At 36.4% G+C, this 17,487-nt stretch overlaps 1 protein-coding gene across 6 annotated transcripts in view; it reads right to left on the bottom strand.

Moving 5' to 3' along the window:
• LOC105208288 overlaps positions 1-17,487 on the bottom strand; it is a 79,177-nt gene that overhangs the window by 10,300 nt on the left and 51,390 nt on the right. For all 6 annotated transcript variants that reach the window (XM_011178107.3, XM_039453546.1, XM_039453547.1 and 3 more), the window contains 3 exons: positions 9,739-9,876; positions 722-789; positions 172-458 (listed from right to left, as the gene is read on the bottom strand). In XM_011178107.3, the coding sequence (XP_011176409.1) occupies positions 172-458; positions 722-789; positions 9,739-9,876 (493 nt within the window). The remainder of the gene's footprint in view (positions 1-171; positions 459-721; positions 790-9,738; positions 9,877-17,487) is intronic.

Here is a 17,487-nt window from a genome sequence, read left to right as displayed (position 1 = left end):
TTGATATTTATAAAACATGCAACTCCGCCATTTAACGTTTCGCTCAACAGGCTCTTACCTTAAATTAATTCATCAACATTTATGAGCTAATTAACGGCACCTCGCTGAGCATCGCGTCTTAACGCACCTAATTGCCCTTACCAGCATCTCGCTCGGTCGCGTCCAACTTACCGTAAGCATTCTTCGAATATTGTTGCACATTAACCGACGGCTCCTGCGCTCGAGGTTTCCCGTAAATCCCTTCCTTCTTCCTGGCCTCGTCATCGTCGATGCTCCTGCTCGACTTTCGCAGCTCCTCCGTGACGTTGTTCAGGCTGGCTTCCGGTTCCGGCTCGACGTCCTTGCGACTCGGCCCGAAGCGGCTCGAGATCATGTCCTTAATCGTGTGATAAGTTCTGGAGAGTGACTTGGTTTTTTCCTCGTCGATCTTCGACGTCCTCGGCACCGCTCCGCTAGATCTGAATGCAACAGCAGGAACACAATAGGAAGAAATTTAATATCTCGAGAGTAATTACGATACGCGCCACGGATACGATAGTGTTGCACACACTTATTAATATCGTTAACAATCGGGAAGTGATATAAACGCGAGATAAACGCGAAATTGAAAGAGAAAAGATGACATTTGAGATCAAACAACGAGCGCTCGGGTCTCTTTCACTCCCGTCTTTACAGAAGGATCGTAATTCACGTGAGCATGAAATAAGTATGAAGTAATTACGAGTAGGCGTCCTGTGACTGATAGTTCCTCGCTTGGCCGTCCTGTCTTACTTCCTGCATTTGAGTTCCCTGAAAAAGAAAAAAAAAGAGGTGCATTCGCCTGGTGAGCACACATCGTTAATGATCGGCACACGCTGTTAATAAAATATCCTCTATAAGCGTGTAAATTACGGGGCGTGTAACGTCCTATGTAAATCCGCTAACTCCGCAACGGCGGTTTCGTTAGATGCGTCCAATTAAGCCGTCAAACGAGGAGCGCGTAATTACGCATCGGCAGCATCAAAAACGGATAGCGGTAGCGGTAGCGCGCGCGTTTCGCGGAGTCGGCGCTCGCCCAACTTACGCATCAACGAAACTTGCCTTTCAAAAATAAATAAATAAATAAATAAATAACACCTAAATATGAAGGGAGATAAAATCTAATTAAAATTGAATAAGTTTGGCGTTGTTAACGAGTTGACGATTAAATTATTCGTCACGCACGGACGTACATTAATTTGTGTTGGGAGGAAAGTTGTTTACGTAGTTTGCACGTCAAAAAGCAATGGGGAAAATACATTAAGCTTTCATGGTAGGCAAAAGCGACCATAAGCTTTATGGTGTTCACGGGGAATCACACTAAATATGTCGCGTCGCGTTAAAAACGCATCAGTGCTAACAGATTTTTATTCTTTAAATTTATATCCAAATTTTTTTTCAACTGCAGTTATAAAAATAATAACTGTATTGATTTTTTTTCTTATTGACTTGGAATCTATTTTTATACTAGATATCCAAATAATTGTTTTTGGAATATTTTCTAGTTATAAACGTAATAATTGTTATATTTCCGCTAAAAACATTAAAAATAAATCAGATACAGCCGACAAATTTTTATTCTTCATATTTATATTCTTATTGAAGTTTTAACAAGTTTTAAAAATATTAACTATTTTTATTATATTGATTTATAGTTCTTTTCTACACTTGATATCAATTCAAATTGTGTTCAGAATATTTTAAAAACTTTAAACGTTAATAGTTGCTAAAAAATCGTTAGACACACAATAATTATTCATTTAATATTACGAAATTCTTAAGAAGTGACAATCTATCATTCAGATCGTTACTGTGAATAAATTGGAAAATATCGTCTTTCTCTTATTTCTGCGTCACAGGAAAATGAGCAATAAGGAGCGCCAGACGAGACATGACACTTTAATTTTGTGTACGGCTCGTCAGAAACGGTTCCCTTCGAGAAGCAATTCATGCACGAAGCGTGCATGACTTACGACACAAGTAGTGTCGCAAAGTCGTCCAACTTCCAGTGAGGGGAAGGACCCATCTAAAGTTTGTTCCTAAAAACGTGCTTGCACCCTGAGAATCGTTTAATAAAAGCTGCAACTCCGGTGAAATAAGCCCTCGCGATTTTAACGATCGTAGTTCGGGAACAGCTGCCGCGAAATTATGCAAAAGTCAAACTATCCTTGGTACATAATTTCACAGACAAGCAAGAAGTCAACCGTTACGTTGCGACCGTAGGAGGGATTCATAGTTCAAACGGATGTCGTCGGGACGCAATTTGCGGGATTTATCTTCCCTCGCAAAGAGGACGCCAAACGAATAATGTTTCGGTAAACCGCACGCCCTTGCAGCAAAAGAATCATTAAATTGAAAGTTCTATAACGATGTGCTATTCGTCAAGACAAACCAAAGGGAAAACTAAAGAATAAACGCAGAGTGTTATTGATGTTTCTGCACAATAGCGATTGTTTTGTTTATTATTAATTATAGAAACAATCACATTTCAAGTAATTTTAATATTGTATTAGTAATTAAGATAGATGATAAAAATGTTACAATCTAAAACAAGATAAAAAAAGAAATGTTATTATTATTGTAAGATCCTTAAAAAATATCTTTGTTTTAATCATGTATCTCGTGTCCAATTAATTTTTCATCTTTTTAAAATGGTTCAAAGAAATTTCTAAAAATTAATGAACGTACTTTCATGTTTTCAGATTAAATATCTGTCCTTCTTCTTGAAAAAAAATGAAATAAAATATAATTTAAATATCTGAATTTTTGAAAAATTTCTAGGAATAGAAATTGATCAGGCACGGGATACCTACACTAAAAGAAAAAATTTTTAAAGTTTAATAAATATTTATTTGAATAGTAGTAATAAAATATTTACTTACGACACATAAATATTTGCTCTCTAAGAAAAATGATGAAACTTAAATTAAATTATTGATTCTTGTACTGAATATATTTATTTTTAGTACAAGAATCAATAATTTAGAATATATGAATATTTTATTTGCACTATTCGAATAAACATTTATTAAAATTTAATAACTCTTCCCTCAGTGTATGATTACATTTTAAAAATTAATGTTTTTATTCAATAATAACTGTTTTGTTTATTATTAATTACAGAGAGTCAATCATTCGAGAAGAACAAGCAATTCCTCATCCTTAATATTTTATCAGTAGTAGTCTTAAAAATAATGAGGAAGTATGCTTTTAGTTTTTTTTTCATATAATATATAAGAATATTCTATCAGGTTCCGATCGTTCATCTTCTTTTGTCTCCTTCAGTACGAAGAGACGCCTTCTCTTATGTAAAAGGCGTTCAAAGACATCATCGGGGAACCGTGATTTTTCGAGAGGAGTAGCGCGCCATATACGAAAAAAAAAGATAGAGTAAAGATAAAGAATAAAGATAATAAAAATGTTCCACTCTTGTTGAAGCAGACTTTATCAAAACAGGAAAGTATAAAAAAGATAGTATACAATGTTAAATCAGCTAAAATATATCTTGCTTAATTTTTTGAACTGTACATGGCATTAACTATACGAGAGAGTTTATATTTACGTGTCATCAAGAAATCAACAATCTTAATTAGTCACCATAAACCGTGTGGACTATAAATATTTGCTATCATATTGACGCTCTCGGTCTCCGTCTCTCTGAAGCAGCATCGTTAAATTAATGTGGTAAACTCGTGTCGCAACACGGGAGATTATGAATATAGTGACGCGACGCGACACGGGATATGATACAATTCGATATAACGACGACGATGGTCGTAAAATAAAGTAATATGTTATCGACCTTCCAGGATCGAATACGATTCCCTTCGAAGGAGGACATCATCGGCTAACGGCCACGCTTGATCGGCGCGGCCGGCGGCCACGGCGTGCGCGTTGCCCCGGCCGCACGGGGAATTTCAAAGTTAACGCACTGAATCCTACGGTTCTCGGGAAGAGAAATGCGTCTGGAATAACAACGGCCGCATAGGGCCCCGCGGACACGCATTGCGCATACGGAGAAGGCTCTCTGACTTATGGCCACGCTGATACCGTGCCGGGATTACACTACCGTGCGAGAGATAAAAACCGAATTTTTTTCGTATACGGCGCGCTACGCCTCTCGAAAAATCACGGTTCCCCGATGATGTCTTTGAACGCCTTTTACATAAGAGAAGGCGCCTCTTCGTATAAACTGAAGGAGACAAAAGAAGATGAACGATCGGAACCTGATCGAATATTCTTATATATTATATGAAAAAAAAACTAAAAGCATACTTCCTCATTATTTTTAAATCTGAGCGCATTATCACACGAATAATGTACACTCGAGTGTTTTTCTTGTTACTTAACATTTATTTGGCTATGCACATTTTGAATTATGCAGGGTTATTTAATAGCATAACATTAATTGTTAATGTGAACGTACACTTCGCGAGAAAAAAATTTGTTGAAAATATAAAGTATTTAGTCCGTTTCATTCAACTAGACATAGGGTTGATTCAACATTGGGTTGTTTAGTTGTACAAAAAGGTGTAGTCTTTTTATGTCAATCATTAATAATTTTTAATCAAAGAATTAACTAAACCAACTCGATATTTAGTTGAACGCATCGGACTAGATATTTTGGTTTTTCAACCAATTTTTTTTCTTAATGTAGAATTGAGATAATACCAACTGTCTATTCATTATCGTCTTCCGTATTGTAAGAACAAATGGCAATTGGCAATCTAAAATTTTCTCTCTTCCAATTTCGTTGAAAGAAATTGCGATGCAAAGTGTATGCGTAGAAATGTAACTTTTCAGGAAAACTGTTCTTCGGAAAAATAGAAAGAAAAAATATATAAAGAGAGAAAACACGGGAAATAATGTTGCATTCTGTATTTTCTACCTACGCGCGCGCTCTTTTTCGATCGAACTTTTCATAGCATTTCCACATTGAAGGAGGAACTTTCACGGCGAAACTGTAGCTCCGAAGCAGAGACCGGCCGCCGTACATGACGTTAAAAAGAGAAAACAAGGCTGAAAGCTGCTGCACGTGGGTTCCACAAAAGTAGGGAAAAATTTACTTATGCGGAATCGCCGAAGTTAGCAACACTCGGAGTTTCCGGGAGCGCTGGAAATAGGTTTACGAGCTACGTGTGTGTCTATGGCGTGGCGTTGCCTCCTGCCCGACACGGCGAACATACACGTTCAGCACTGATTAAGTGTCGTCTCGCACGATGATGTGTATTATGTAAAGTAGGTTTAAGTAATTCGAAAGGCAACGAAAGTTGGCCATTCCGCACGCTGGAGCGTATCGAGCGCGTCGGGCTGCGTGCGAAATCGCGGAAAGACGATCCCTTCGCGCTCACCTGATGTTTGTATCGTAATCTAGTCGAATATTCTTTTCGAGTTTTTACCAAATTCAACGGCGACATTGATCTGCAAGATGATAGATGATATTTTAAGAAAGTAAAGAAAAGATAACTTAATGAAGAGATTCCCGAAGACAGTTCTGTGGAAGCTCGTTTGCACCAAGGTAGCTTAACTCTTTAAACTCAGTTTAACTTACTTCTGATCTTTCTCTAGTTCTTAGAATGAATTAAACTGAGTTTAAAGTTAAGTTACACAGTGATGCAAACGGGTAGATGTAAATGTAGTGAGAAAATTTGCCGTTTAACATTGAGAAAAATGTTTTGGCTGCACTAACAAGAAATACATCAGGATTTCACCATATGGTTCTTTAATCATCTTTTTTTTAGTAGTGCAAAATCGATTAGCAATAAATATGGTATACACATTCATGTACATTTTTGTGTGACTGGAAAAAAATTAATATACATACATCGTTATATCTAAAATTGACGTTTCATCTTTCAAATTCTATACTTTCAATAAGCAAAATTCGTGTATTGTAGAAAAATCGTTGTGTGCCACATTTAATTCACATTATTTCTTTTTAGTACCACACAAAAAAATAAAGTCTTAAAAAAATACATAAATGTTTTAATATAAAAATATTTTATGCTTTGTGTAGTGCCAAGAATAAATAATCTTCGATTAAGAATAAATTATTCTTAAAACAAAGCGAAAAGATACTAATTAAAAACAAATTTTACTTTATGAAGAATAGAATTGCGCCGGTTTAACATTAAATGTGCTTGTATTAAGATTATTTTTTCTTTAATGCGGGCGGGTCTGCTGCGACGGATTCATTACACATTTCATTCATGTTGTTTATGGATAAGCAGATCTGTCGTGGCAGATCTGCCTGTGTGTACAGGCAACCGGCGCTTCTTTATCGCTGTGACAAAGTCGGCCGTCTGTTAATTATGAACATAGATTAAATAGGACGAGCTGAACATTTTACTTATCTTTGAACGTTTGAATCACATTTTGAAGACATGCTCTGTGAATATATTTTACTTACGGAACTATTTCACTTCCTCACTTATTTTATAATCACTGACAGTCTGTTCGAAAATGGGTTTGGTTATTTATTAGTCAAAATAATGCAGGTGGCAGAAGTGAAAATTACTGGCGTTGCGTTTCGTTTCTTCCACCAGTAAAACCAGTAGACGATCTTAAATAGTCCGAAACGTTAGAAAGATTTTCAGGTTTAAAATTGCGGATACCTCAACGTTACCGCAAGCTTATATTAACATTGCAGAAATCTTTTGTAACTTCCGTACAGTATTACAATGTTTCAATGTAAGATTTATACAATGTTTCTCTAATCATTCTTGCTTAAAAAGTATAAGAAACCGGATAAGAAATAATAGAAACATATAGAAATTTAATAAAAATCTTAAATAATTTTATCTAAATCTAAAGATTTTTATCAAATTTTTATATGTTTCTATCATTTCTTATTCGACTGTTTAAGCAGGGTTTCAATACTGGGTTATGATTCTAACCTTCACTTTTTATAACAAATGTTATCCTGCAAATAAGTTACGAAAGTTTGTAACACGGTGCGATGCAAGATCTCCCTAAAAGTTGCTACGGTAGTCTCGCGCAGCGAGAGAGACTCCACTCACCGAAGGCGCGTGTGCACGCCGCTGCCGTCTTTGTTAAAGCCCCACTCGGGTCGTTGACCGCACGCGGCCCCGGCAGACAGGCACACGTGCTTGCCGTCTGGATTGCCTCCCCACTCTTCGCGGCTGACGGAGAGTGGGGAGGCGGCCCAGACGGCAAGCACGTGTGCCTGTCTGCCGGGCCGTATGCGGTCAACGACCCGAGTGGGGCTTTAACAAAGACGGCAGCAGCGTGCACACGCATCTTAGGTGAGTCTCTCTCGCTGCGCGAGTCTCCCGTAACAACTTTTAACTCATTTATAGGATTGGTAATTAAAAATTAAAAGTTAAATAATAAAATTAATAACTTTTAACTTAACGTAGTCACTTTTAAATGATTTAATTTTTAACTTTAACTAATTATTTTTGGAACACATAAACTTTAATTTATTAAATTTTTACCAAAGTTAAAAATTTATTTGTAAAGAGTTATAAAAGAAGAAATTTCAAAAGAAGCAAAAACAAAGAAATTTTGATATAGAAATAAAAATTTATTTAATAAAATATTATTTTTATTCTGTCTTTCAGAAAAAATCACATATAATAATAGACAAATAAATATTATAAAACGTTGGATATAAAAAAGAAAAGATAAAATAATGAAAAATGAAAGGAGAAGGAAGAAAGGAGTTTTTAAATACGGAAAAAAAGATGAAGATAAAGAGATGAAAGAAAAAAAAGAAGGGAAAAAGTTTAAAATAAAACAATCCATATTTTGATAATATTAATCATTAATGTAACATTTGTTATAAAAAGTGAAAGTTAGTATCATAACTCACAATCAGCGTTGAAAGATTAAAGAAACATTGCATAAACTTTACATTAAAACAATTACAAAAAATTGTAATATTGCATGGAAGTTACAAAAAATTTTTGCAATGTTATTACAAGCTTGCGATAACGTCGAAATGTCCGCAATTTTAAACCTGAAAATGTGTTTGTTAGATTTAACAGTTAGATTTAAAAGTATCTGATTTGGTATTTTTCTGGAATCTACGAGATTTCCAATTAATGAAAATCAGATCTTATTCCTTTTGGAAAATCAACGGAAAATTTACTTAAGTTTTTCGCTAAGCAAGTTATGGTCCTATTCTCGAATACAATCCATGCAACGACGCAGTAACGATACCGAACTGTCGTTAAGAGTTACAGACGACACTAGACTATACAGTATAATATAGTCAACGATAAAGTTGACTATTGTTAATCACAAAATGGGTAGCAATATCCAGGGAGAGAGAGCACCTATGTTTACTGCGTCATTGGCACACGCAGTGCACGCGAGCATCATCGCCGTTTCAGAATTGACCGCCCGAAGCATTCCATAATCGAGCATCGTCGTCATAGGATCAATGAGACCGCGGCCAACGACTACCCGAGGACCGATAACTGCACAGTTTATCTCGCGCGCAATCTCGTAAACAGAAGAGGCCGATTCGCAGCGCACTTACGGCGTAACAGTTAAGGTCGCCTTGTTTTTGTATCGTACACGAGAATGTCATACCACGGAGCAATGTCGTCTCTCTTTCTCATGGTACGTCGTTAACGCAAATCTCATCCGATGGTGATCATGCAGGATGTAATTTACTGCGGCAGTACGAAGTCGTTTCGTCCCTAACTATAGTAACGAATCCTAATTTCAAGATAACAAATAAAAAAATGTGACTTTCGAGCCAATTAAACAAACTAACTTTGCTGTTATGTTACGCTGATATTAATAGAAAAATGTAATTCACCGTAAAAAAAATTCTCGAAAAACCATCTTGCATAGTTTTTTCTTAATAAATGTGATATAAACTGAGAAAAAAGTTGTTAAATTGATTACATTTTTCAACTCTATTATGTTTCTTTATTTTAAATACTTATGCATTTAATTAATTCAAATACATAAAATACTTAAACTTTAGTTTAAGCATTTAAATATTCAATTCTTAAATACACAAATACTTGAACTGAAGAAAATTAATCAAGTTGAAATATTTAGTCAAGTAAACAATTTTTTTTCTCAGTGTAATAATTGCAAAAGTACAATGTATATTAAAACATTAATAAAATAGAAAAAGTAAGAAAATAAATAAAATAACTTTGAAGATGAAAAAAGCAACAAAATCAGATAATCGACGGATTAATAAGATTTATAAAAAATGCACGAAGAACACATTTATATTGTCTTTTTTGATCACATACCAATTTCTACCCATCCCATAAGATATCAATATATGGAACCGGAAAAGGGATCGCCTTTCCCGTGTATTTCCGACGCCTACTGACACTTACGTAGGTGGCACGTGTGCGTAACATCGTATACACGTGGCGCCCGATTAATCCAGGGATTTCGTAATGATCGTGAAACAATAGAGCCGGCCTCAAAGTAGGACGAAAACTTCGTCAATCCGACTACCGTCAGAAGTTTATCCACTTCGGTGAACTTAACGATCCATTAGGTTATTAAACTTGCCCTTGTAAAGAGGAACGTATATCTCGCTTAAACATTAAATAATAAGGGAACGCGCAGCTTTGCGTGAAATACGAGGAAGGAAGAGAGTGCACTGACAATAAGTGATCCAACTCTTTTTACGCTAGCAGCTATTGTCCGAAAGAAAAGACACGAGGAAATCAGTGCGGTTTATCCACTCCGTGAGTTATCGTGGAGGATCGCACTTACCTCCTGAACCCAGGCCTGTTGCTTGATCGGCGCATCCGGCGCGATGGCGACTCTTCCGGCGGTCCTCTGTTTGTACTCGTGAAGAATGGGGATCTTGGAATTTTTGTCTCCCGACGACAGGATCAACTCGCGTTCTATCTGCAATCAGGAAGAGATTATCATTTAAAATAGTTATATCTCTTTCTGCAAACGACGTTATTCAAGAAAAATTCACTTAATATTATAAATAAGTTGCTTGTGCTCTCAGCGAAGATTCCCAAATAGCTAATTAATATGAATTAATTGATAGTATCAAAAGATTCGGCATAAATTAAATGTAATTTAAATGTATAATGTAATCGTTAATACTAATGGCTGATCTTTCTCATCAATCGTGTTAACTCCGATCGCTTTCAAGAATATTTTGGCTATACAATAAAGCTGAAAGTTATCGAAATTTAAAAACTGAAGGCTTCTCTAGATTTATACTTTTTTTTTAATTAACAATAAAAAAAATTTGGTAGCGAATGTTCGAATTTTGGCCCTGAAATTAGCTGCGAAAAAGAAAACAATAAAAAATTTGATTTCTAACGGCTTTTGCAGCAAAAATTACTATATTTTGCTACAGTTCTAAATAAATAACTTTTAAACGAGCAAGTGGATCTAAGTGAATTTTTAATAAATATTACAAATTAATAATTTGATATCTTAGGGAAAATAATGTACGATTATTTATTAGTTTTATTAGTATATGTAAAAAATTTAATTAAACTGATAATGCTACTCGCGATTTTACATAATGTTTTGAGATATAAAACCCAAATACATCTCTAATTTATGATTTTTCATGTCACCATTTTTTGAGTGTGCATTTTTTATATCAAAATTGCTTTCAATTAAGAATCTGGCATATTAACAAGGTAAATTATAATTTAATGTATTGAAGAAAAACTATCGTTATTTATTAATAATAATATGCTCAGTTCAAATACATAAATGACCCCACGCTCTGTTTCTTTCAACAATTTTCATTTTTAACGTTTATAGCCTAATTTCCGATTAAAAATGAATCTCGGAATCTCTTCAAATTGCTTTTGCGAGGATAATTGACGCGTTAAAGCAAATTAATCTGCTGGCGAGCGTCTTTTCTTAGCTCGCGCGCAGCCGAGCGCGCCCTGAGAGGCGCGCTGTAAATGCACCTAGGTAAACAGAGCAAAAACAAACGGACGATATTGGAGCCCGCCGCGCAGACAACCGTCGACGCCGCCGCGCGCCGCCGCCGAGGGATTTTCCGTGCGGCTTTCTCGGCTGCGTCCACGCCAAGCGGAGCATCCGTGTCGAAGCGAGTTCGCACGCACGCACGCACGGCGCACGATACGCATGATACGCAAAGTGCGTGCGCGGCCGCGCTGCGCAGCGCGGCGTGGCGCAATGACGCGACGTGTGCGTTCGTTGCGTGCGCGTAACAACGCGCTAAGTGTCACTGAACTAAACTGGCTGCAACATCGGCCGGGCATCGCCACAGCAACGGCCGGGCATCGCGCTCGGAAGAAAGCAAGCGTGATGAAACGAGCTACTGCCGCGGAAAATAAATGCACGCGGATAGGTAAGCCCCGTGCATAATCACGCTTGCGGATACATAACTACCGCTCGCGTACGTGCACGTACGAGAGCCCGTGCGCGGTCTCGTCGCGTCGACGAGATTTACTTCCCCCGAGACTCTCTCGACTGCCTCGTTCGCTGATCGCGTCGGGAAACGCAAAAAGACTCCCCTCGTAAAGGGCCGTGATTTTGCCGTATGAGAGATAAGCACAGAATTAGGCTGTTAATCCGGTTAATAGTCACCTCATCTTTTTTTTTTATAAACGATTACATAGGTGATTTTTACACCCTAGTTAAAAGTCATTGTTATTTATTAGCTACATATTGTACATTATTGATTGCTTTATGATTTATTAATATCTATGGGCATGTATATAGATTTAATCAATATTTTCTCAAAACAGTAAGGAGAAATCAAGAAAATATTAAATAAACGGAAGAAGCACGTTAAGCAACTTATTATGATAACATTTATATTAAAAAATGATTAAATCAGTTATTAAAACTTTTATATTGCAAGTTTTCATCGAAATCGTTTATTTTGAGGTTTGTGAAAAAAATGTATTATTAAGAAAAAACGAAATATATAATATCCATTTTATAGTAGCTTAAAATAAAGCTAAGTATCGGTAGCTTAAAATAAAGCTAAGTATCGGTATCATATAAAGTTATTTATTTTGTATTTGCTTTTACAGAATTATTAAAACGGTTTTTATTACATTTGTTTATTGCGTTATATAAATACAAAAATTATTTCAATAAAACTAAAACTTTTTAATAAAAATAAAAATAGACATGGAAGAAACATGATATCAACGTTTTGTGTTGTACAACGATATTAATAGCTAAATATTTTTTAATCCAAGCTCCATTTAAATTCATATTACTACTTAGAATTTACAATACAAACTTTCACCATACTTGATTTTATACGTGTAATGTAAACGATTACCTGGAGAGAGAGAATATTTTTTACACTCCACTATTAACAAATCGATACTACGAATATATAAGTCATAACTTTTTTTGTTATTGCACAAAATGGATCTACTTTGAATGAAAAATAGATACGAATTTTAAATCAGTAAAAAAAATTGCTGTGACATGTTCTTAATTTTTCCAAAGCTAAGTTATAAATCTCCATCCCCATGGCACCTATCATAGAACTTTTCGAAATGGAATTATTACGTTTTCTCTAGAAGACACAATAAAAAATCTAATCGGAAATAACACTGAATAATTCTGATAGAAATCCATTCCGAATAGTTCCACAAAATGTGCGCAGGTGACTAGTCTCAGGTTAATCGTTCTCGAGACGTCCAAAGTCCAATTTCGAACATAGAGACATACGATTTTCGTGAGAAATCGGAGAGAGGAAAAAACGTGAGCGTTCATAAGAAATTCCATTCTCCGAGCACCGAATATTAATACATTTATTTGCTTTGAACATAAATATATCAGCGATTTTTTAATAGCGATGTATAAATGTATTTTCATCACGTATGAATGTATAATAAACTCGATATATGCATTTCTATACGAGCGTACCGCATTTTTGGAAAAATATATCACTCGCCTAGCTTCTCATGAATCATTTATAATTGTTCAAAAGATAAGATAACAATTCGTCCACCGTAATCAATGTTTCGCAGAGAGACGAGCTTTGTTTTGATTTTCCTGTGAATAATTTATGAATAAATCTGCTTTTTTAAATGCACGGTCTATATATGTTATTTGAGAAAGGAAATGGGTCAGAGTTGACTTTATACAAGATTTAATTTGCGAATCGATATAATCAAAGGTATTTTCCAATTGTGCTAACAGCACGAGTAAAAAATTAATAAAAAACATGCGTTTGTTAAAGGTTTAATAATTTCCGCGCATGTAACGGTAAATACAACTCTGAATTGTTTGCTCAAGAGATAATGGGAATGAAGCGACAATGTTTGACGCAAAACGCGTAGCGGAAATACAGAACGAAAGAGATTTATCGAAAAACTTGGGAAACGTGTAGCGCAACGTAATTTTCATCATACGGCTTCCGTGTAAGTTGCGTTCTTTGTTAGTCTTTTCCCCTGGAAGTAATCCAAATGATTGCGTATTTTTCTTTTTTTTTTCGAATAAGACCTGATAGTTACATCGACATCCTCCGTAGGGTGGTCGACGGAATGTGACGTCACACATCGACAAGCACACGTGCGCGTGCACACGCACACGCATACTTGCGCGGCAGTGTGTTGCGTCATAAAGCTGGATTATAAAAAAAGCTCGAGGCACGACGGACGGAGTGGCGATGTTTTGTGGAAGAAATAAAGCGTGCTAATAGAGGAACGGCGTCACGAGAACGCGCGTAACGCGGTGCGTCGGGGCGTAAGCTCGCGCGAATAAAAATACTGATCGATTCGCGCCTTCCGGGGATGATAATAGGATGTGATAGTGTCCTGAACGACTGCACCTGCATCACCGATGATATTGGATTCCCGCCTAACTACGGCTCTTGTGCTCGGCACTTAAGAGACATTGAATCTTTAATGGAGGGCAGTCTTTTACGAGTCGTACCTTTAGTGGCAATAATTTCGAACGTGACCGCTATTGTTCGCACAGACAGACATTCCAGAGAACCCTCTCGATTTTGTATCTCGAGGTCTCAATCAGACACGCAGGGCGTGCACGTCGCGTCGGAGATGTTCCGTTAGTTGAATTAAATTAAATTAATCCGAAATACAAATCCAATTGACGTTTTTAATTAACGTTTTTCAGATTACAATTGGAGGATAAGAGATTGTTCACGGATAAAGTCAAAGCTCTTTTTTATTAAAGCGGTTTTACCTTCTCAGAGACTTTTAATTTAATTCTTGATTACTGAATTATTTGATACGGAGTAAGAAAGTACAAAAAAAGATAACAATAAGCTGTGTAAAAATTTCTCTTCAATCTTTCAAAGCTCATCTATCAAATGCAAAAGTGTATTTGTTTATAATTCTTTTATAATTAATTTATCAATTTAGTGCACTGAGGGAAAAATTGTTTCAAAATGAAAAAAAAAAAAAAAAATACATTTTCTCCAAATCATATATTTTGATGCAAGCATGTGCTTTTGTTCTGTTGAAATAAAAATTATTTATTTTTAAATAAATAAAAATATCATCAGAAATTTATTTAACCTAGTATTTTAACATTGAAATAATGATTTTACAAATAAGTAAATGTTATTATTAAACTTAATTAAATTGTTTCCTTAGATTAAAGAATCTGACTATCTCGAATATGTTCCGAACTACAAGGAAAAAATACTTGATTAAAATTTATTTCTCCATTTTATTTACGATAATATTTCAATTAAGAAATGTTTAACTTGACTGCAAGTAAATAAGCTATTAGGACTCGTCGAGTAAATAATTTCGTTTTGTTAGGTCAAAGTTTTTTTACTTTAAGATATTTTTTTCTCTCAGCGTAGACAGAATTCTCCATATTTTAATTGAATTTTCGTTATAAAGCACAAAGCAACGATCCAAGCATGAGACCGCTAATCGCACTTTCTCTGTCAAAGAAGAATTAATTCGCAGCAAGTCCGCAAGCTTTTATGTCATGCGAATTAATTAAAACGCTATAGGACTATTGATCGTAAACGTTCGACGAAAAAGGATTAATTAACGTTGACTCGCGATTGGATATTCTAATCAATCAACGTGATAGGCCGCGTCGCTTTTAGAATTTTTCTCTTCGATCGAGGAAACGAGGCGTATATACATGCATGCGTCGTGCGTGCGTACGTGCGTGCGTGCGTATGACGTCACGCGAGCCAACGGCGGCGTGTAGAATTGATGATAAAGGCACTAGTGGCTGAAGTGGCAAAGACCGAAGGGTAAGACGTTGGATTGCCCTCGATTTGTTCTCACCTGCGGTCGTGCCGATTCTTGCGGAGAAATGCGGTGTGTATCTAAACGGCTATCGCGAGTAAGGCCCCCTTACCCGACTTCCGGCGAACGGTACGCGCGTATGATGCCCCCTTTGTCTTGATGGAGAACCTCTGAGAACCTTCCCAAGAACAACGTAACTAGCGTACAACGAACTGTTACCGAAGATTTCTCCATGGACCGCGCGCTAATTCCTAACCCGCCGAACGCGGAAGATCAGCCCGCGCCATTCGTACCGGCGCCATTCGTACCGCGTGATTACGCGAGTACGCTCGCGGTTAATTAGCTGGAATTGGCTAAGGTCAGGCGACGAGAATCAAAAGATAAGTCACGATAGACAATGGGGAAAATTAGAAATTAAAAATGAATCACGGCCGCATCAATGGAGAGATAATGATATGATAATTGACGGCCGAGATAGAGTCGCGAGATAACGCGATCAACTGCAGAGCTCGTCGCTCAAGTGTTTCCAGATTTAGGATTGATGGAAAATGTGTGACTAAACGTTCGTCTGAACTCTGAAATAATGCGTAGAAATTTCAGCTTGTTACGAGTTTTAATTGTCTGTTAGTAAAAATTTCGCTTCGCCATTTCTCGCGCGATTCTCCCGTAGCGGTATGATAATTGCGCCCGGTTCGCCGTGTCAAAGAAACCTAGTATAATTCTAGAAAGTCCGATCGTTTATACCGAATAAAGCGTAACGTCGTTTCTACCCGTTTCTTCTCGCCGCTACTTAACTCCAGCAAGAAGACGCGCATCGACACGCACTCCTGGAATCTCCTTATTCAGAGAATCGCACGCATTCGTCGCCTCATCAGCGCGGCAGCGCTGATAATTGCAATTGAAATCACCGGCAGGAAATCGCGACACTGCCGAAGTTTCTACAATTAATGAGCGTCCGATCGAGAGCACAAGCGACGGCAGCTATAAATAATGTTTAAGAGAAAGAAAGTCTAACATGTTGTTGCGGACGTGTATTAGGTCCTGGAACCTGCAACTTTCGTTTTAATAACAAATTTATTAATGAATCTGAAGCGATTTTCTCCTTAGAGAGAAGTCCCGTCATCTACTGCATACATTTTTTATGTTCTATATGTTCAGACGTAATGAAATTTTAAATTAAAACTTTCTTAAAACTTAGATTTACTTTAACAATGTATCCTTAATAAGGATATTCTATATATATTTCTGTAATTTTACGATGATTATTAAACAAATTAAAATTGTCATTATTTTAGTTTGCTTTTTTTTTATTTTAGTATTCTCTATTGTTTATGAAAAGAATAGACTTTTTGAAGTAATAAACGCAGAGCTATCAATTTTTAAAATCTTTTCTTTCCACATCTTCTAAAGTCATTGCAAACATGCATTTGACTTGTAAAGACATCTTTAATCAATTTTCATCAACTTTGATTGCCTTTGAAATTAATGCGTTCTCGTTAATTAGTTCATTTATAAGCACGTACAAATTATAATATCAGAATTACCAGCTACTCAAAACTAACAAATAATTTGAAGTCTCAAAAGACATTGTGCATATCATTATCATCGATATTATTACTTTTATGAGAAAGATTGTAATTGTATTTTGTTGAATACCTTTTACACGAATAAATATAATTAACTAGAGGATTGCAAGAATAACAATGCAGTTTTCTCTCTGTTTGCCAGAAATTTAATTTACCAAAAGTAACAAATATTCTTCAAATAGACGCTTTAATTTTACAACGCGCGAAACAAGCGGCCGCGTGTGTCTGCCACGACGGCGTATCCGTTTTAGTAAAAATTTCAGCAGGATAAAAAAGTCCGTTGAAAACGGGTATAACGCAGGAAGAAAAAAAGATTATTACGAAATGCGGATACATGACTAGAATGTGAAAAGATGCATTCAGTAAGAGTGCAAAGAAAAAAGAGTGTTTGCCACGAGACGGCAAAGATTTAGAACCACCTGCATTATGCGCCGCTGCGTCGCTCGGTTCTTTTTCGCCTCATTGTTCCTGGTACATACATACTGGGCGACATGAAGCGAGCAAGGTGTTGCGCTTGCCCTCGTAGGATAATTAGTGACCTGTTCAGCGAAGGTGCACTGGCCCCGAGTGAGTTCCAGCGGAAAGCTAAGTAAAAAAAGCTTTCCGCATAAAAAAGAGATTTCAACCCCGATACGGTTTCAATGACTTTCAAGTTACAGTATTATACGCGCGCGTATACGAATGGAATTAATCTTTTGTTTATTTTTAACAAATTTGACGCG

The sequence above is a fragment of the Solenopsis invicta genome, chromosome 9 (assembly GCF_016802725.1).
Source record: "Solenopsis invicta isolate M01_SB chromosome 9, UNIL_Sinv_3.0, whole genome shotgun sequence".
NCBI lineage: Eukaryota > Metazoa > Arthropoda > Insecta > Hymenoptera > Formicidae > Solenopsis > Solenopsis invicta.
This window is presented reverse-complemented; position numbering and strand designations above follow the sequence as displayed.